The following is a 22,689-nucleotide window of genomic DNA, read 5'->3' on the forward strand; positions in this document are numbered from 1 at the left end:
TAATTTTGATCTTGGAGAGGTAATGATCCAAGTCAAACTGGGCACCTCTTCGTACTTTAACATTCATTATTACCTTAATTTCTCTCCTAGAGATTGCTACATGATCATTCTGTTTCTCTCCAGACTTCATTTAATGTTATACTTATCCATTTCAATTTTTATATCCAGAATCACTGGAAAACTAAACAGCAACAAAAAACTTAAGTAGTTTACAGGTGGAAAAAAAAACCTCAGGATTCTACTTATGAACATAAAAATCACACACATTACTTACAAAGTAGTAGCAATATTATGAAAAGAAAAGTTGCTACCCACCATAAAATGGAGATGCTGAATCGTAGAAAGGCACAACAAAAAGACTGTCACAAATAAAGCTTTCAGCCATTAAGGCTTTCATCAACAATAGACAAAAAACACACACACACACACAACCGCAGTCTCAGGCAGCTGAAACCACAGAGTGTCTGTCATCTATTGTTGACGAAGGCCTTGATGGCTGAAAACTTGATTTGTGGCAGGCTTTTTGTTGTGTCTATCTGCGACTAAGCATTTCCACTATATGGTGAGTAACAACTTTCCTTTTCATAATATTGTTACATTCCACACTGGATTTTCCATTGTTTCATTACAAAGTAGTATATCAGATGGTTAAAAAATGTATACTACTCATAAATGACTCAACAATGTAATGTCATAAATCAGACAGGTAGGTTATAGTCTAGTGCATAACAGGTTGTGTAAATATTTCTGATAGTTACCAAGTATGTAGGTTGGAACTTAAATAGTGGCAATGGAATCTATTATTGTCGCTGATAGCACACGTTGTTGACATACCTACCTTACCTGCGAGCAAATGGACTTGCCCGTCCCATGTCACCGGTGTGTGCACAATCGAGAGAAACACAGTCACTTGTGAGCAAGTGGTCTAACATAATGGTGTCACTATGTTTTCGAAGCAGGAACAATGGAGATGGATCAAGATTGAATGTGCCACAGGGCATACAGAACGACAGTGTCATCGAGGTCTTCAAGAGGCATGCAGGAAAACAGCGTTGCCGTACAGAACAGTGGCACATTGGGAAAAGGCTTCAATGAAGGTCAGCACACTGTGGCAGACATGCATCGGGCAGGTCATCCTAGTGTCTCTGAAGAAGTAGTGCATGCTGTTGCCTCGTTAGTGGATAGTGATTGACACCATACAATGCGTGAGCTTGCCCACGCAACCGGGTTAGCACATATGACTGTGCTTCGAATCCTGAAGGGACACCTGGGCATGCAAAAAATTGCATCACGATGGGTTCCGCATGACTTGAGGGAAATACAGAAATGGATGGGTTACAACACTGCTCAGATGCACTTTGAGTGCTACGAGTGCAAAGGAGAGGCTTTCTTACGCCATATCGTAACACTGGATGAGACATGGGCCACATTGTACAAGCCAAAACTGAAACGCCAATCCAACGAATGGTGTCATTAGGGGTTGCTGCGAAAGTCGAAAGTGCATCAGAGCCTCAGTATGGCGAAAGTTAGGGTGATTCTCGTGTACGACTATGATGGTGTTATCCTAACGCATTATGTTCCTCCACGGCAGGCCGTCAATGTACAGTATTACTGTTCATTTTTGAAGCATCACCTGTGACCAAATTTGCGAAAGAAGTTCATGCTCTTGGATTAAGCTGTGTAAAGAACACACTACAGGTTTGTGCATTGATAATGCTTCTGGGAACCACAAAGTGAAACTACTAGTGATTGCAGGGGTAGGGTGTGTGTGTGTGTGTGTGTGTGTGTGTGTGTGTGTGTGTGTGTGTGTGTGTGTGTGTGTGTGTGTGGTGGTGGTGGGGGGGGGGGGGGGGGGGAGGAGCATTCAAGGATATTGCAGCTAAGAGCCTCCTTGTATATTATTACAATAAAAAATAGCATGGATGGATAGTGAAATTTTTCAAAAACTGGTTCCACACTCATTTTCTGCCACAAGTTTGATAATTTCTAGAAGAGAAAGGATTGCTAAAGAAGGCCGTTTTATTGCTTGATAACACGTCTTCACATCCCAATAAAAGGATTCTCGTATTTGATTATGGTCTCATCATAACTAAGTTTTCAGCTCCTAACATGACCACCATTATACAGCCAATGTAGCAAGGCTTAACTTCATCAATAAAACGGTACTACTGGGCTGTTCTACTGAGAAAGCTAGTTGATGAGGATGATTTGGTGGCCCCACATTATCCCAGATAATCGGGAGTAGCTACACACAGCAGAAGAAAAATGTAATGTTTAAATAAGTTTAGCAATAACAACAAAAATTTACAAAGTGGTAACTGGGAGGTTGCTACAATTATGATATCTCAAACAGTGGAAAATCCAGGATGGAATGTAACAATATAGTCATATGACATATTTTGGATATCCTGTCTTATTTCCTGATAGAGACACAAACAAGGACAGTCACAGTTTTGCCTTGGGTACTTCACTAAATTAACTACATTTTATGTCAATAACACACACATTCACAAAGATGACAATAGCCTGGGACTGAAACAACAATATGCACCACACTTAAGCACTTTTGGGTCAACCTGGCTATATTCCGACACAAAGAGAAGACATTTACTATATACTCACAGATCTTAAGCCTGAATGCATGTATCGGACATCTTGCGATATGAAGCAACTCAGCTGCAGAAAGTTTTCTATGCTGTGACTTGGAGGTTCATCTTCAGACTCTGTACACTTCAATTCAACATCAAAGGTACCACCAAAGTACTGGTCTACCAGTGACCTGTAAATTGAACGATCAAATTAACAACTTAGCTTATTAACTTGACGTCATTTGCAAACACACACACACACACACACACACACACACACACACACACACACACACACACACACACACACACGAGGCTATGCATGCATTACGAAAGATTGAGTGGACTGAGAAGGTAGTAGCTTCACACAGATTCAGTGAGGGAAGGAAGGAACAGGATAATGGGACGTGTATTAAAAGATTTGGGAATAATTTCCATGGTACAGGAGGAAGCAGTAGAGAGCAAAAATTGCAGGAATGGCAGATATCTGAACACATCCAACAAATAAATCAGAACATTTGGTTTAAGTGCTATCCTGAGAAGAAGAGATTAAGGCAGGAGGGTAAAACCATGTTGGCTGCATCATGCCAGACTGAATGGTAACATAAAAATACAACTTGTGGAGACCAATTCTAAGAACAAAATATTTTTGTATTTCTGGTCAAGCCAGATTGCTGCGATACTGGTAGTTCCCATTAGGTAACAGCTTTTATTTTCCCCAGAGGATCAGGCAGGTTGCACTTCAGATATATTGTGAAATGTCAATGAAATGGTTGAATTGGAATACCAAGAACATTTTATTAGAGTCATATAAAAATAAAATTCACTCACACAAACGCAGAAGCATTGAGTTGTTCACAGGCATTTTGTGTGTGCCTGTTGACAACAACAGGGTTGCCACAAGTTTCCCCAAGTGAAACTTCCTGATATTTCCCTGATTTCCGGACAAGTTTTAGCATTTTTCCCAGACAAATTGTGAGAGCTGAAGGGTAAACAAAGATGTATGTTGACAAAAAAAATTAAGGACTTCTGTATTTCTAAACATGTGAGCAGATATTTTAGGTACTAACATGTACATCTTTTATAATGTGCTGTTATTAGACAGAGAAAGCAAGCCAAATGGTATATGTGCTTCATTAAGCCCATTGATGTCATTTTATTTCAGTAAAATGAAACATCTGTTGACAAAAACAGACAGTTCATTGGAGTCGCAAGACATTTAAAATACCTTCACTGCTTTCAGAAGTAGCCTCAGAAAAAAGTAGGCATCTTGAAAGAACTGTATAAGGCAGGAAACAGTTGTGTAAACCAACACTATTGGTGACCGTCAATAAAATATCGGTTGTACTATGTTCGTTATTGTCCATTATTACACACTGTGTTACATCTATTATTTTACAGGTGTAGTGTGATTTCTCTTTCGAGAAATATCTGAGTACATAGTGTACAAACTGCCAACAACTGACAACTGTCTTCTTCTTACTGTCCATATTTTCTAACATATAAACTACTTTTGAAGTGCCAAAATGTACTAGAACAAATAAAATGACACACTATACAATGTTCTTGCGATAACACAGTCGCAATTCCTGAAATCCATCACCCGTGGCCTCTGGCCTGCTGAGGAGCACTGCAGTCTTAGGTCCACGGATAAATCATGAAAATACGTTGCATTAGGTCACACACAAACAGACCTGGCCTGCGGGCAGATCGGTGAGACCAGATCTGACGGGCAGTGCCTGCACACTAGTGGAACTGAATGGCTTCAGATCAGCAGGCCTGATCCATTACAGATACCCGCAGAAGCGGCTTGCAGTTTTGGCCCGTAGTGGAAGTCCACTCGCATGGCCAGCTATTCACAAGTGACAGAGAGCATGTTGATGAAATGAGACCACGGTGATCAATCCATGCAACAGATACTTTGTTCAAATTCTCTGAGAATCAATAATAACTCACCATAAAGAAGATTGCTGAACCACAGATAGACCCGTAGAAAAGACAATCACATTCTCACAACTAAATTTTCAGCCATAGGTTTTGTCAGAAAACAAGAGCACATACACATTCACACAATCACTCAAACACAACTCATGCACAGGATTGCCATCTCTGGCCACTGCTTATTCAGTCTCTGAGAATCAAATCCAAATAAACCACTCCCCATGCCACCCTGCGTCTCGTCGGCAGCTGCTAGGCTAGCAGTAAGAAATGGTGGCAACACTGACTGCAAGCTGAGGGGAGTGGTAGGACGAGGAAAAGCAGGAGTAATAAGGAGTACAGAAGTGACAAACATACTCAGCTGCATCCAGCCAGCGACAATGCCTGACACCTCAGTAAACAAACCATTTGATCTGCTGAGACAAAAAAGAGTTTCTCCAGTGTCCCCCCCAGATTTCCCTGATGTGTCTGAAATCCCCTGGTTTCCAGAACCTGTGGCAACCCTGAACTGAACACTTCTGTTTTTCTGTGAGTGGCCTCCTTTAATGCAAACTTATTTATATCCTGTCAGAAATTTCCTACAACAAAAATAAAAATCATATTTTTATATAAATGTAACATATAAAAGGTACAGTTCAGGTCCATTAACAAGACATACTCAACAAAAGAATAGCAACTTGAGTGGGAACATTTCATCGTGTCATCAGAAAGTAATATTGCCCACCATTGAAAAACACCGTTTCTCTGTTTTTTCTGCCCTGTAGATAGTACAGACACAATCTTACAACTGCTGTGTGTGCTGCATAGAAAGAAGACGATTCTGCAGTTCTATGCACCCAAAACAAAAATCACAGATAACCAGCTGGGACTATTAATACAATATTTGAACAGTTTTTTGATAGAGATCAAGTTTATTTGATTAGAGACAAGAAACAACTGAATATTCAGTGGCATGAACACTGGAGAGTAATATAAATAATGTAAAAAAGTAGTGTGTAAAAATTCAAACAAGCCCTACAATATATTTCATCATCCTCATGAAAAATTCTTCAGTGTTGATCACGAAGCTTTGCCCTATCTGCATTTTTTAAATTCTTTGTATAACAAAGCAGTTGTTCGCAAGGGAACACGGACCCTAGCATGTACTTATTTTGCTGAATTTATGAATAGCCTGGAAAATTGTTTTACCCGTACATCTCAGAACCATTAATGTAAGTCCATGGTTCTATATTTCAAATTTAATAGAGAAGAAAATGTTACAAAATTACCTCTAACGTAACTTTCTAAGGTAAAGAATACGGTGTACATGACAACTGAGTGCTAAATAATTTGCTACACATGTCTTGAAACATTGCCTCTAAATGCTGGCAAAGTTATTACCTTACAAAGAGTGTGAAGATAAGACTATACATCCAAATTTCTATACACATTTAATTTTTGTACTAATATTTGTGTATAGCGTAACACATCACAGCTTGGGTTGGGTATCCTTAGTAACAGTCAAGAAACTGAATGGTTTTTATTTTGCTGTATTTACTGTTGTTTTATTATTATTTGATGCTGTTTTTTCTCCTAATAATGTGTATATGCTTAAATTGAAAATATTTAATACGGTTTAACTCTGGATAATGTTCTGCAAAAGCGAGAGTGCAGCAAGTTTTGATGAACAATGAGTAGATAGCAGTTATTGTTTGTTGGTTGTTGAGCAATATGCGAGCATAAATAGTGAGGTATAGCTGTAGATACATGGCCTGTTTAGCACCGTATTGTGGAATGAAGAAAAATTGGGGACAATATGTATTTAAATGTTATGCATATTGGATTAATTTTCCATGCAATGGGTTAAAGACTGTGATGACATGGGAACAGTACAGAGACACGTTTATTACCAGGACAGTTTACAAAGCACAATGCAAACTGCCAAATTAAAACTGTATACAAAAACTACACATTTTAATGGTGGTTGCAAGTGCATTTACATGCAGTGACACTGGCAAACATAACATCGTTCATTATGAATTACAATTGTTTTGCATATTTGGCCACCAATGCTTCCATCAACAAGACCATAATATACACAACACTGATAAGCCAAAACATTATGACCACTACCCGCCGCGGTGGATGCCACCTGATGGCATTGCAGGCACGTGACGTAAAAGTATACAGGTGGAACAGACACGGACATGCTATCACCCTAGTGAAGATGAGGGCATCAAGCGGGAAAATCCCTTGAGATAAGCAACTTTGATAACGGACAGATTATTATTACACAGAGCCTGTGAATGAGTATCTTGAAAACGTGGAAGCTGGTCGAATGTTCACATAATACGGTCATGAGCATCTACGGAAAGAGAGAGGGCAGTGAAACCATCACTAGGTGCTAAATGGTTGGATGTCCACAAATCTTCACAAAATGTGGGGCTTGGAGGCTTCTCTGCTCTGTGAAGTATGATTGGTGTCCCTGCCAAAAGAGCACAATGCCGGTGCATGCGCAAGAGTTTTGGAGCACACCATCCATCGAACACTGATGAACATGGAGCTCCGTAGCTGACCACCCATGTGTGTTTACATGTCAACCCACTTATATTGTCAATTACGATTGCAGTGTTCACGAGACCATCACAGTAATTGAAGACATGAACACAGCTGCAAACGACCTGTACCCCCATGCTTGATGTCTTCCCCAAATGCAATGTCCTCTTTCAGCAGAATAACTGTTCATTTCTCGAAGCCATAAACTTACTACAGTGCTTTGAGGAGCATTATAGTGAACTCACACTGATGTCTCAGCAACCAAATTCACCTGGTGTAAATCCTATGGAACCAATTTGCATTGGTGTAAGGCGCCATTACTGCGTACACGAATCAGCAACACAATATGTATGTGAATTACATGACTTGTACGTAGACATCTAATGCCACATACTCCACAAAACTACCAGCAAACTGCTAGAACCCTGCTTTGCAGAATCAGTGATTATTTCATTCCAAAGACGGACAAAAAAGATATTAAGTAGATGGTCATAATGTTTTGGTTCATCAGTGTACATCTTTTACTGCACCTTCACACTAACTACCTATTTCAAGAGGAAAGCTGCAGCAGCATTGTTTAACAATGATTACAATCACTGAAATATGTCTGTGTGCTGCCAATACACGACTATTACTAAGCTAAGTTTCTTTCTCTGAATATTGTAATGGTTAAGCAACTCTCCTCTAACAATTATACATCTATTTTTAAATGATTTATTCAATGAAACTTAACTTCGCTTTGATGAGTTCATACATGGATTTCCTCATAGTTGTTATTCACTGAACATAACTTTCCGACACATTCCTTTAAATAATACTTCCAACAATTTCAAGCACTGAACTAAAACTGAATCCGCTGTGTAATGCTTTTCACAGTAAAATGTTACTGCAAATGTTTTTGTTGAAATCTATTAGCATTTGCATTACACCTTCCAGATTTCTTACAATAATAAGAAATATTCTACTTTATTTTTTTAAAATTTTATGTTATGTCTCATTTTATGTAAATTGGCATTAGCCATCTTTATACATGTCGCTCTTTCTTTGGCATGTTTAGTGAAATTTTGCAGTGGATTATGCAATATCTTATTCAAGGTGCTACTGAAGTATGCATATCGTAAAGTGGGCGACATTAAACCAGTTAGCTTTAACCAATCACAGCACATTAGCTAGACTTATTGGTAATGTTTAAACAGGGGGGAAAAATTTAAACTGGTTAATTTTGTCCTGAATAAAGTTTGTTTACCTGTAAGAACATGTCATATTGCACTATTCCAGATTCATCAAGGGAATGTGCCAGCTATATTGATGAACATTAATAATTATTCTGCTACAAGTGAGGCACTATTTGGTAAATTCTAAGCACTGTCATATTCTGAAAAGTTTTTGCATTTGTTCCAGCATTAACTACAACTGACTTTTTACTTGTTTCATTAGTAAGCAATCAGGTTTCTTCCACATTCTTTAACATTATTTCCTGTATTTTACTTTTATTTAAAAGATCAATTAAAATTTTGATGGATTTTTGCATGAACACGGTCACTACTGACAAGAAAATTAATAGGGGTTGGGATCCTGGTTTACTGTAAGTGAACTGTAGGCCAGGAATTAGTAGGAACTAGTTTCGTCATCTGATAAGGTACAGTAGATATAGTTAACATTCCTGTTCAAAGTAGTGTGTGTTGAAAGCGTGGACAGTGATCATGGAAAACACTTTCACAGGCAAGTCTGATAGGTTGCTGTTAATCAAATCAAATTTATTGATGACGAGGAGGATAAATCAGCAGCAGTACAGTTGGAAACGATGAGGGAATGCGCAAACAAAACGTAGAAGATGATTAAGTCAATTGTATGCACATTATGGCAGGAGGGAATGGTGCAAAGCAATGTGGGATTCAAGCAGCTATACAGAAGAAGAAGAACAACAAGAAGAAGAAGAAGAAGAAAAAGAAAAGTTCACACATTACATATTTCACTGATGATATAGACATATGCCTTGTTACGCAGCAAGTTCTGTGATCAAAGAAATACCAACTTTGCAAAAACACTGCAGCTGCTTTTAGTGCAGAGATCTGGACTTCTCTGACAGAAATTTTTCTTTTTTATAAGATTTGGTTTTAAAAAGCACCAGAATAAATGAGTCATTGTGTGTGAATGAGACAAATTAGTTTCAGAAAATGTGTACAACATTGGATTAATTAATAAATGAAGCATGAGAAAGTGAATACTGCTTTATTCTGATGAAACAATGACACTGTAAATAGAAGTTGTCACAATGATAGTGTGCAAGAAGTATTTTCAACGACTAGTGTCAGTCAATGTTCAACTGTTGTGCTGCACCAAGCATTGGCGCATAGATGTTTAGTGTGTCACAGTGTTTCACTTGCAAAAATGCTGGGGTGTTTACTGACAACACCCCTTCTCTGTGTTTCTTGTGGATGAGCACAACTGTATGGCCATACTGGCCAGGTCTTCACTTCGCTTTACTGGGTGAAACCTGATGTCTTGTTTGTAAAGGAAGGAAGCCGTCTCTGGAGGTACTCACAGTAATGAAAGATAATCAAAAAATGTTTGTTTCTGTACAAGCCAATTGTTCGGATGGACAAAGCTGATACATTAAGGCATTAATTTCAACACAGACCTCAATGATAAGTAGCTTCTCTTCTTATAGTGATATCTGAGTCATGTAAATCTATGTAACATCAACAAAAAAGCTAAATGCACTACCCATTTATTATCATCCAATGATGGATATCTCTTTCCCTTCATTTCCACAAACATTTTCCTCCTTCCATAATTGCAAAGAATATGCCTGGAACATTGTGTGTGCTTTACCATATATACAGCACAATGGCAATGTATGTCACAATAGATGCTTCCAAGACTTGCTGAGTGTATTAACTGTTTGCCATCAACACTGCAATGCAATAAAAACTCTTGTAACACACCAGAATCTTGATGAAATGGCAAAATTACCATACAAGCAGTGTTTCACAAGCATCTGCACATTAATTTGGTACAAATTTCACCATGTATTTCTGCAGCTTCATCATGTGAACCACCATTGTTTAAACAAGTGAAGATTTAGTAGCAATAAACTTGGTTTAACTCTCATGCTGTGCTTCTGTTGTTACAAACTTCCCAGAACCAGTGCTTACTTTCAGCTCATCCAAATGAGTTTTCTTTCAAACCACCACATATCAATGAACTAAATGAGATGTATGGTATGAGATTTCAGAGGCACTATACATTACTGCAAGGAGGAGCTAAGAGGGCTGTCTATCACATATGAGACATACAAGTTGAACTAAACAGACCACAAATACGGCTGGAGTTTGACAATTTGCAAAACTGGTATTACTTACAAATGAAGCCTCTGTCTACATGTTTACGAAAAGCAAACAATATCTAAATTTTTTAATACTAGTAAATTTATATTTCAAAATAAATTTGCACATACTTGCAACATAGAACACATCAAAATAGGATTTTTAAATGTATTCACCATTCTGTCTGTTAAAAATAATGCAATAAACACTTCTGACATCAATGACAAGCTCCAAAAATGTAACCATAAAAACGTATTTATAATATAAACAAAAATGACTGATCCCAAAATCATTCCATTGATGCAAATAGTGTTGTGGGATGGAAAAATAGAGCAAACTTAAAAAATAGGTTTCAACATTTTCTTTGGAAACTAATAAAAGAAGACGGTGGAAAGTAAGTGTATATTACAAAAGTAACTAAAGAAAGACATTTACTCTACATCCTAAGCCGAGAAAAAGATCTGAGGTGTGGTGTATGACAAGGGAACTGAATGAAAATCAGTCATCAAAAATAAATTTAAAAAATATATGCACAAATACTTAAAGGCAAGGTTGACATCCACGACTGGAAACAATATGAAAATGAAAAGAACAAGAGGAAGATTGTCAGTAAAAAAGAAGCAGCAGGACAGAGAGGAAAGTAATGAGGAAGCAGACTGACACAAGATAGAGTATAAGGTAGTAATGGAACATGCTGTCAGAAAGAAATCAATTATGAAAGGCAGCGTAATAGCGGAGGACTGAAGGTATCTATTTTTAAAAGTTCTGCAGGATACATCTATATATGTAGTAGGCTGTATGGACTACTTTACACATGTTGGTTTAATGAGGACTTATAGTTGTTCCTAAAGTGGAATGTTTCACATAGAAGAGATAGAATCTCAATAGGCCCAGATGTGAGTGGTATAAGCATTTGTGTCAAAGAGTTCCACACATCATAGAAAATCCTAATGACTCAAATCTCATATGGTTTAACATTGCTAAGGTGGAAAAGCCTTTGACAATCCCTCACTTAAACTGGATGTTCCCACATAATTTCTTGGGCTGTACTAGCAAACAACTTGTCTTAAACCACACAGATTTAAAAGTGTATGATGGAGTTTTCTGCTGAAATATATTTTAATGAGTTAGATTTTACTGGTAGTTTACTGGAAGAAACATTACTTAGCGGAGAAGTAAGTCACATTTAGGTCAGTGAAAGTGTACAGTAATCTTTAAAAAACTTAATGTCCTTCCTGTTGTACGAAAGAATACTGTTTACTGACATTTTGTTTTTCCTCAGTGGTCAACTTGCTTGTCAGTGGACATATCAAGATAGGTACACTGAATGGCCATTTTATTTACTGCACCTGGCACCTCTTTATCTTTACTTTGGCAGAATTATTACACAACCTCAAAACCTCAACCAGGTACACTGGCATATCTCTGATTAAGAATGTATGCCACATCAGAGTAAGTTACAGCGGACATTCTCCAGTGGATATACAAGAAATCAGTTTCAGTTGAGATGTCTACCACATTAACAAAGGATATTCCTGGATGGAGTGATACATAAAATATGGTAAAGGCAACTATTCACCTATAGTGGGGCCAATGTGTTGAGAACAGAAACACATTAACAGAAAACAGTATTCGCATTAGATTTAGAGCTCTTGCTCTTTTGCAAGTAGTTACATTCGCACGCCAACCACACAGACGCCTAAGCATACATTCACGAAGAGAGGTCCCCAATGATGGGATGGACTTTTTGAAATCAAAGATACGGTGATGTAGGTTAAGATGCCAAGTATCACATCATGCTGCCATTTGCCCTGGCGGCCCTCGTTTCCAAGTAACTGACTAAAAAAGTTTAGGAATTTTGCATAGCGCTCTACAGCATTTAAAAAGTTGTATTACATAAACTGATTATATGGTATAATGAATGCAGTAAGGGCTTCACATGCAGGAGATGGAGGGTTTGAATCTCATCAGGTGCATTAATTTTTGTTTATTTTTAAATCTTTATCAAAATCACTCTGATCACTATTTTTATTCTATTAATTGGTTCAAATGTAATTTTTGCTTCTCTTCCTTTGTAACGTCAGTTTAATCACCATATGAACTTTTTCATTTATTTAATTTTTCTTTGTATTATTCTTTTTCCACTCAGAATTTTTGTTAGTGTGAATTTAATTATATTTATCTACTACAACATTCAATCTATTGATTAAAAAACAAAAGAGAAAATAAACTATTTCTACCTCCTGTGCAACAGTATGAAAAATGTATTTTTCATTACAAAATGTGCAATTTTTTCGCATGGCAATCGGCACATAAACATAAATGATGTGACAAAGGAATGGAAACAAAAAAAGTACATTTAAATCAGTCAATTGAATAAAAATTATGATCAAAGTCATTTCTACAAAGATTTAAAAATAAAGAAAAATTGATGCATGTTATCAGATTCAAACTCATAATCTCCTGCATGTGAAGCCCTTACCCTACCCGTTACACCATGCAACCAGTCAATGTAATGTAACTTTTTTAACGCTACTGAGATTCAAACAAAGTTCTAACAAAATTCTGAATTTTTTCATTAATTATTCACAAATGACAGCCCACCATGGTGAATGGCTGCAGTGTGTGATACTTGGGATCTTAAAATTACATGACCATACAGATGGTTTCAGAAAGTTGATTCCACTGCTAAGGACCTCTCCTTACGTCTGTTTCTGTGGTGTGTGTGTGTGTGTGTGTGTGTGTGTGTGTGAATTTATGTACCTTTACTACAAAAAGAGCAAGAGATGAAAAACTAGTGCGACTACTGTTTTCTGTTACACAAGTTCACGTTCCATGCATCAGTCTTCTACAGATGAATGGTCGTATTTCCCTTATTTTACTTACATTACCAAAGGAAATCACTGAACTTCAAGACATTGTATAGTTAAAACATTATATATGGTGATAAAGAATAGCATCAGAATTGGTGTGGCGACATGTCAGAAGCCTCCTGAAAACTCTATACATAATACAAATGAAATAATAAAACAGGGTGACGAACATTTCAAACAGCAGATATTTAGCCTGTCTTTCACCTATCTGTTCTTATGTTTCAAACAGTTTCTACTGCAGAAGAATTTCTTCTTAAAACTGGAAAGTTTTTGTTCAAGTATTTATATTGGTCTCACCTTCCTCGTTACATCTGTTCCAAATGAATAACTCTTAATGCCTACACCCACTTCAGCACAGTTTGTGGTTGCCAACAGTTTCTTTTACCTTTATGACATTACTGTACTGAAGAAGAAACCTTATTGTGGAAATAAATATCTCCTTACAAAATTAACAGTACAAATGTTGTCTTTCTATCCAGTGTCATACATGAAATGGGTGACTCGTGTATTAAGCACTGATTGTTCACTGATGAACAGTACACTGAAAGAACAATGGATGTAAGTATCTCTTTGGAATTACTGTCATCATTTTACAGTTAACTTACTTGAAAGTAGAAGTTTGGCCTTCAGCTGTCTTTGGTGGTAGCTTCTGCTGCAACATTCTCACCATTTCTGTCCAACACTCATTAGCATCTTGTTGAGTAAAGCCCCCATGTTCACTTTTCTCAGCAAACCGAGGAAAAGCCATGTGTAACACTTCCAACAATAGTATAGGAGGAATAGTGGCTCCCTTCTCCATTGACTCATACAAATCTCTAAGAGCTGCAGTAATTGACTGTGCAGGAATCATTTCCCCAGATAATGTCACACCTGTTGGAAATTAATAATATGATTCTGACAGAGCAATGACATACACTATTACACTGTTAACATCTCACACATTTTTCTATGTAAAGGACCACATATAAACCTCTTAGAAAAACATGGGTGCAGTACAATATCTCACAACATCCCAAGGTTCCTTTACAGAGAGAAAATGCAATTTTAGGCAAGCAACTACTCACTAACTCTGAATTTGACTTTGCAAGACATGTATAACTAACACTAAACATATGTTGCTTGGCACCTCAATAGATAGGTATCAGACAACAAATCAAAAAGTTTGAAGTTTAATCACCTATTATTAATCTTACAATTTTTTACAAAATATATATATATATATATATATATATATATATATATATATATATATATATATATATATATATATATATATATGTTTGTGTGTTTGTTTGTGTGTCTATCGACCTGCCAGCGCTTTCGTTCGGTAAGCCACCTCATCTTTGTTTTTATATATAATTTTTCCCACGTGGAATGTTTCCCTCTATATATATATATATATATATATATATATATATATATATATATATATATATATATATATATATATATATATATATATATATATATATTTTCCCACGTGGGAAAAATTATATATAAAAACAAAGATGAGGTGGCTTACCGAACGAAAGCGCTGGCAGGTCGATAGACACACAAACAAACACACAAACATACACACAAAATTCAAGTTTTCGCAACAAACTGTTGCCTCATCAGGAAAGAGGGAAGGAGAGGGGAAGACGAAAGGAAGTGGGTTTTAAGGGAGAGGGTAAGGAGTCATTCCAATCCCGGAAGCGGAAAGACTTACCTTAGGGGGAAAAAAGGACAGGTATACACTCGCACACACGCACATATCCATCCACACATACAGACACAAGCAGACAGCTTTCCTGATGAGGCAACAGTTTGTAGCGAAAGCTTGAATTTTGGCTTTCGTTCGGTAAGCCACCTCATATATATATATATATATATATATATATATATATATATATATATATATAAACAAAGAAGATGTGACTTACCAAATGAAGGTGCTGGCAGGTCGACAGACACACAAACAAACACAAACATACACACAAAATTCAAGCTTTCGCAACAAATTGTTGCCTCATCAGGAAAGAGGGAAGGAGAGGGAACGACGAAAGGATGTGGGTTTTAAGGGAGAGGGTAAGGAGTCATTCCAATCCCGGGAGCGGAAAGACTTACCTTAGGGGGAAAAAAGGACGGGTATACACTTGCACACACACACATATCCATCCACACATATACAGACACAAGCAGACATATTTAAAGACAAAGAGTTTGGGCAGAGATGTCAGTCGAGGCAGAAGTGCAGAGGAAAAGATGTTGTTGAATGACAGGTGAGGTATGAGTGGCGGCAACTTGAAATTAGCGGAGATTGAGGCCTGGTGGATAACGGGAAGAGAGGATGGAATGTTTCCCTCTATTATATACACACACACACACAACTGAACAAGTAGCTAGTTCTTGGATCAAAAGACAATGAATGCATTAACTTTTCCAACAAAACTACACACAGGACTGTGGTGCTCAAATTAAACAATGTTCTAGACTGGTTTACTTTGTCAGGTTTGCAAAAATTCAAATTTCCATCCGACTTTGAAGCATACCGAACCAGAAATATGGTACATAATGTTATGATGGTGAGCACACCTAGATTTAAGTCTCAGATACGCTTAGAAAGAATAAGCAAGGTTAAGAAACTTTTGCTGAGTGAAAAGAGTTGTCAAAGTTATTAATGTTAATGTACCTTGTACTTTTAGCATTTGTTTTTCTCAGTTCAAAAACGGCTCTGAGCACTATGGGACTCAACTGCTGAGGTCATTAGTCCCCTAGAACTTAGAACTAGTTAAACCTAACTAACCTAAGGACATCACAAACATCCATGCCCGAGGCAGGATTCGAACCTGCGACCGTAGCGGTCTTGCGGTTCCAGACTGCAGCGCCTTTAACCGCACGGCCACTTCGGCCGGCTTTTCTCAGTTCAGTTACCACTGATCTGAACAGAGCTATTAAGGATTTGAAGTCTCATGTAAATTCACCTTTGGGGTAAAGCAATAGTGACTTCGTAATCCTACAATTATAGTATGGTTTTTTGTAAATAAAGTTGTAACTATCCCTGGGACTTGTTTGCAAGAACTGGAATTTTGTTATCTGAAATAAAATGATATAATGAACACATTTTGTTTCTATTCAAATTATTCTGCATAAGAAACAGGAGAGAAAACAAACTATTTTACCGTTTATTAAAAATATTCTCTCAACCTTTAAGTTTTGAATGAGTCATCAACAAAATTTGGAATAAGAAAGGGTGGCATTGTGAAGTGTACAATTGCTTTTCACTTGGCAAGTTTTCAAAGGAGAGACTATTCAGGCAAAACGAACTGGCATGTGTCCAGAAGGGTCTCCTTATATCATGTTCCATTTGTAAAGATTAGTGATGCATGATAGAGAAATATAGACTGCACATAACAGTAAATTTCTAGAGCCTCCCGTCTTCTTTGCTACACTGAAACACACCATATGCTGCCACAGCCTTGAATTTCTGTGGCCTGCTAGTACACTTTTGTATCTTCCATAAATTCAGCACAACATTTTCAAACAGAATCTACACTTCAAAAGGTTATTTAACAAACATGTAAGTGTAAAGAGGTAACTTTGATTAGGCCACTGTTCAAGTATCTTTGAATTCTAGTTCAAGTATCTTTGAATTCTAATCCTGCCATTCCAGTACGTAAATGACTAATGGTATTTGTAGTTAATAACATGGACTCCTTCAACAGCACCTACTCCATGTACATCACACAGAAAAATGATTTTCACTTCCACAAAACTTAATCATCGCTATACAGAATGGAACAACCTATTCTGTAGGTTTCCTATTTCATAAGTTTCCTGCAAAACAGAAAAAAACTGAGTTATGAATCCCAGATTTTTAAATCCAAGTTGAAAGGCTTCCTTGGGCCGCACACCATTTATCCTACACATGACTTCATTACAGTAGTTTTGATCCTTACACCACAAATGGAAATTTGTTTTTTATTTTCTTATCATGTTTTTGGTTATGAAACAGTGACATATTCCAAATCCAAGTAGCTTTGATACTCACAGTCTCACACAATTTCATGAATTAAATAAAAAATTACGTTAAATTAGCTTTACAATGAAACAACCAGTCTTGTGTGGCTTGTGTTTTTACTCCACAACAGTTAAGAGACTGTAAGTCAAACATTGTACCTTATTACTACAGCTGAGATAGAAAATCCTCATAATAGTTGCACATTGTATTATAATGTGCAGATACATTAACAATGGAAAGGCATGAGAGAGAGAGAGAGAGAGAGAGAGAGAGAGAGAGAGAGAGAGAGAGAGAGAGAGAGAGAGAGAATTACTACTAAAATTCCAGTAACTTTTTGTGATACACTTACGACCAAATGGAGGAGACACTTTGTATGAAGATGTGCTGTTCAGGTCAAAACATTCCACCATAAGATATTTACACCAGTACACTGATGATCCTCCCCATGAACCATGGCCCTTGCTGTTGGTGGGGAGGCTTGCGTGCCTCACCGATACAGATAGCCGTACCGTAGGTGCAACCACAACGGAGGGGTATCTGTTGAGAAGCCAGACAAACGTGTGGTTCCTGAAGAGGGGCAGCAGCATTTTCAGTAGTTGCAAGGGCAACAGTCTGGATGATTGACTGATCTGGCCTTGTAACAATAACCAAAACGGCCTTGCTGTGCTGGTACTGCGAACGGCTGAAAGCAAGGGGAAACTACAGCCATAATTTTTCCCGAGGGCATGCAGCTTTACTGTATGATTACATGATGATGGCGTCCTCTTGGGTAAAATATTCCGGAGGTAAAATAGTCCCCCATTCGGATCTCCGGGCGGGGACTACTCAAGAGGATGTCGTTATCAGGAGAAAGAAAACTGGCGTTCTACGGATCGGAGCGTGGAATGTCAGATCCCTTAATCGGGCAGGTAAGTTAGAAAATTTAAAAACGGAAATGGATAGGTTGAAGTTAGATATAGTGGGAATTAGTGAAGTTCGGTGGCAGGAGGAACAAGACTTCTGGTCAGGTGACTACAGGGTTATAAACACAAAATCAAATAGGGGTAATGCAGGAGTAGGTTTAATAATGCATAGGAAAATAGGAATGCGGGTAAGCTACTACAAACAGCATAGTGAACGCATTATTGTGGCCAAGATAGATACAAAGCCCACACCTACTACAGTAGTACAAGTTTATACGCCAACTAGCTCTGCAAATGACGAAGAAATTGAAGAAATGTATGATGAAATAAAAGAAATTATTCAGATTGTGAAGGGAGACGAAAATTTAATAGTCATGGGTGACTGGAATTCGAGTGTAGGAAAAGGGAGAGAAGGAAACATAGTAGGTGAATATGGATTGGGGGACAGAAATGAAAGAGGAAGCCGCCTGGTAGAATTTTGCACAGAGCACAACATAATCATAACTAACACTTGGTTTAAGAATCATGAAAGAAGGTTGTATACATGGAAGAACCCTGGAGATACTAAAAGGTATCAGATAGATTATATAATGGTAAGACAGAGATTTAGGAACCAGGTTTTAAATTGTAAGACATTTCCAGGGGCAGATGTGGACTCTGACCACAATCTATTGGTTATGACCTGTAGATTAAAACTGAAGAAACTGCAAAAAGGTGGGAATTTAAGGAGATGGGACCTGGGTAAACTAAAAGAACCGGAGGTTGTACAGAGATTCAGGGAGAGCATAAGGGAGCAATTGACAGGAATGGGGGAAATAAATACAGTAGAAGAAGAATGGGTAGCTTTGAGGGATGAAGTAGTGAAGGCAGCAGAGGATCAAGTAGGTAAAAAGACGAGGGCTAGTAGAAATCCTTGGGTAACAGAAGAAATATTGAATTTAATTGATGAAAGGAGAAAATATAAAAATGCAGTAAGTGAAACGGGCAAAAAGGAATACAAACGTCTCAAAAATGAGATCGACAGGAAGTGCAAAATGGCTAAGCAGGGATGGCTAGAGGACAAATGTAAGGATGTAGAGGCCTATCTCACTAGGGGTAAGATAGATACCGCCTACAGGAAAATTAAAGAGACCTTAGGAGATAAGAGAACGACTTGTATGAATATCAAGAGCTCAGATGGAAACCCAGTTCTAAGCAAAGAAGGGAAAGCAGAAAGGTGGAAGGAGTATATAGAGGGTCTATACAAGGGCGATGTACTTGAGGACAATATTATGGAAATGGAAGAGGATGTAGATGAAGATGAAATGGGAGATATGATACTGCGTGAAGAGTTTGACAGAGCACTGAAAGACCTGAGTCGAAACAAGGCCCCCGGAGTAGACAATATTCCATTGGAACTACTGACGGCCGTGGGAGAGCCAGTCCTGACAAAACTCTACCATCTGGTGAGCAAGATGTATGAAACAGGCGAAATACCCTCAGACTTCAAGAAGAATATAATAATTCCAATCCCAAAGAAAGCAGGTGTTGACAGATGTGAAAATTACCGAACTATCAGCTTAATAAGTCACAGCTGCAAAATACTAACACGAATTCTTTACAGACGAATGGAAAAACTGGTAGAGGCCAACCTCGGGGAAGATCAGTTTGGATTCCGTAGAAACACTGGAACACGTGAGGCAATACTGACCTCACGACTTATCTTAGAAGAAAGATTAAGGAAAGGCAAACCTACGTTTCTAGCATTTGTAGACTTAGAGAAAGCTTTTGACAATGTTGACTGGAATACTCTCTTTCAAATTCTAAAGGTGGCAGGGGTAAAATACAGGGAGCGAAAGGCTATTTACAATTTGTACAGAAACCAGATGGCAGTTATAAGAGTCGAGGGACATGAAAGGGAAGCAGTGGTTGGGAAGGGAGTAAGACAGGGTTGTAGCCTCTCCCCGATGTTGTTCAATCTGTATATTGAGCAAGCAGTAAAGGAAACAAAAGAAAAATTCAGAGTAGGTATTAAAATTCATGGAGAAGAAATAAAAACTTTGAGGTTTGCCGATGACATTGTAATTCTGTCAGAGACAGCAAAGGACTTGGAAGAGCAGTTGAATGGAATGGACAGTGTCTTGAAAGGAGGATATAAGATGAACATCAACAAAAGCAAAACAAGTATAATGGAATGTAGTCTAATTAAGTCAGGTGATGCTGAGGGAATTAGATTAGGAAATGAGGCACTTAAAGTACTAAAGGAGTTTTGCTATTTGGGGAGCAAAATAACTGATGATGGTCGAAGTAGAGAGGATATAAAATGTAGACTGGCAATGGCAAGGAAAGCGTTTCTGAAGAAGAGAAATTTGTTAACATCCAGTATTGATTTAAGTGTCAGGAAGTCATTTCTGAAAGTATTCGTATGGAGTGTAGCCATGTATGGAAGTGAAACATGGACGATAAATAGTTTGGACAAGAAGAGAATAGAAGCTTTCGAAATGTGGTGCTACAGAAGAATGCTGAAGATTAGATGGGTAGATCACGTAACTAATGAGGAAGTATTGAATAGGATTGGGGAGAAGAGAAGTTTGTGGCACAACTTGACCAGAAGAAGGGATCGGTTGGTAGGACATGTTCTGAGGCATCAAGGGATCACCAATTTAGTATTGGAGGGCAGCGTGGAGGGTAAAAATCGTAGAGGGAGACCAAGAGATGAATACACTAAGCAGATTCAGAAGGATGTAGGTTGCAGTAGGTACTGGGAGATGAAAAAGCTTGCACAGGATAGAGTAGCATGGAGAGCTGCATCAAACCAGTCTCAGGACTGAAGACCACAACAACAACAACAACAACAACACTGATGATGTTTTCGTGAACACACATTTATAGATAAGAAAATTGTAAATGATAGGGAATTCACTAAGACTTATGACAGGTCAACTACTCAATATGTACAGAGTGTCTCTCTAAGAGTTGTCAGGTGCATATTCTCTCATATTTCAGCAGATATTTGCAATTTTGGTTTTGCACTGTGTATCAGGAGTCACCCCAAACAAATAGTACTCATCAAGTGTCGATGGAAAACGTTGGTTTGTTTCCTGTAACGAACAAAATTATTTTTAAAGAGGAACTGTACTTGCTTATTCAATACAGTTGTCCCCAATTAGTCTAAAGCGATATTTCTTTTATCAATGTGTATTAAATGTGACAGTGCATCATGAAGAGTAACCAGCATCCAGCAACAACTCAACAGTGCTGCATGCTTGATGGTAGCAGTCAGTGCGTGGCAGAGCATTGCTGTTGCTATTGGAGTACTAATTATTCTTCGGGTTTTATTGTCTCTGTTAATACATACTGATAAACAATTGTTGCACTAGATTAATATGGGACTGTTCTATTACATGAGTATGTAAAATTCCACTTTAAAAATTAATTTGGTTCATAGTGGGAAATAAACTTAAGTTTTCCACTGACACTGGGCATTGCATAAAAGATTAGATGAACACTACTTGTTTTGTCTGACTCCAGCTACACAATGCAAAAATGAAATCACAAATATCTGCTGAAACACAAGAGAAAATGCACCTGATGACTCTTAGAGAGACCATTGTCCTGAGCCTCATGTTCGTAACTTCTTAAACTATTTATGATTATCTTTGCATTTTTAACTTTGATGATTTGACAAAAATACTAAAAGATACCTACCTATTAAGATACTAAAAGATACCTATTAAGATGGTATGGGCATGTTAAGAGGATGCATGGGCAGAGACTCCCCAAAATTATGGAAGAACTAAAGATGGATGGAAAAAGACCTAGATGGTGCCCAAGAACACGATGGAAAATGGGAGTGAGAATATCTGTGGAAAGGAGAGGTGTGACCTGGCATCATGTGGAGGAAGAAAAGCGGTGGAAGGACCAAACCAAATGGAGAGGACTCGTCAGCACCCAGACCCAACAGTGGCTGGAGTGGGATCCGGATATAAATAGATAGACTAAAAGAAGAATGAAGCAGGAAAAATATGAGCATATCCAAGTTACCATCTACCATGTGATTCACTTATTAACTCAGATTCAACAAAAACATTGATTACTTCATTGTTAATTTAAATTATTCAATTGCAAAGATCCAGTAAAGGCGTATGTATTGTTAGCACTTCTTGTAAGAATACTTTTCAGAGCAGGTTCACTAGAATTGCTCTCATGTCAGATGATGGGTTAGTTATCCCTGAGAATGTGTGCATGTTTAAATAGTGCTCCAACATGTAGTAACAGTAGTAGTAGTAGTAGTAGTAGTAGTAGTAGTTGTTGTTGTTGTTGTTTTTGTTGTTGTTGTTGTTGCCGTCATCGTCAATTACCACCGAACTACAATTTCAGCATACGATGGAAAGCTTAGCGAAGAAGATACTTCCAACAACATTAGATTGAAGTGTAATACTTACAACTAATCCTTACATTAGTTTAGTTGAGAGCAGAGATGTTATTGCGCACTGCCAACCCATGCTATTCCATCTCGGACAGGATGGCCTGCGCAGCACAAGT

General features: G+C 37.8%; 1 protein-coding gene across 1 annotated transcript in view; it reads right to left on the reverse strand.

Moving 5' to 3' along the window:
- The window catches only part of LOC126484287 (ubiquitin carboxyl-terminal hydrolase 14), a 133,709-nt gene that overhangs the window by 38,309 nt on the left and 72,711 nt on the right, over nt 1-22,689 (reverse strand). Inside the window, exons 5-6 of the mRNA XM_050107713.1 lie at nt 13,869-14,133; nt 2,623-2,779 (exon numbers count right to left, since the gene is read on the reverse strand). Coding sequence (XP_049963670.1) covers nt 2,623-2,779; nt 13,869-14,133 — 422 coding nt within the window. The remainder of the gene's footprint in view (nt 1-2,622; nt 2,780-13,868; nt 14,134-22,689) is intronic.

The sequence above is a fragment of the Schistocerca serialis genome, chromosome 6, assembly GCF_023864345.2.
Source record: "Schistocerca serialis cubense isolate TAMUIC-IGC-003099 chromosome 6, iqSchSeri2.2, whole genome shotgun sequence".
NCBI lineage: Eukaryota > Metazoa > Arthropoda > Insecta > Orthoptera > Acrididae > Schistocerca > Schistocerca serialis.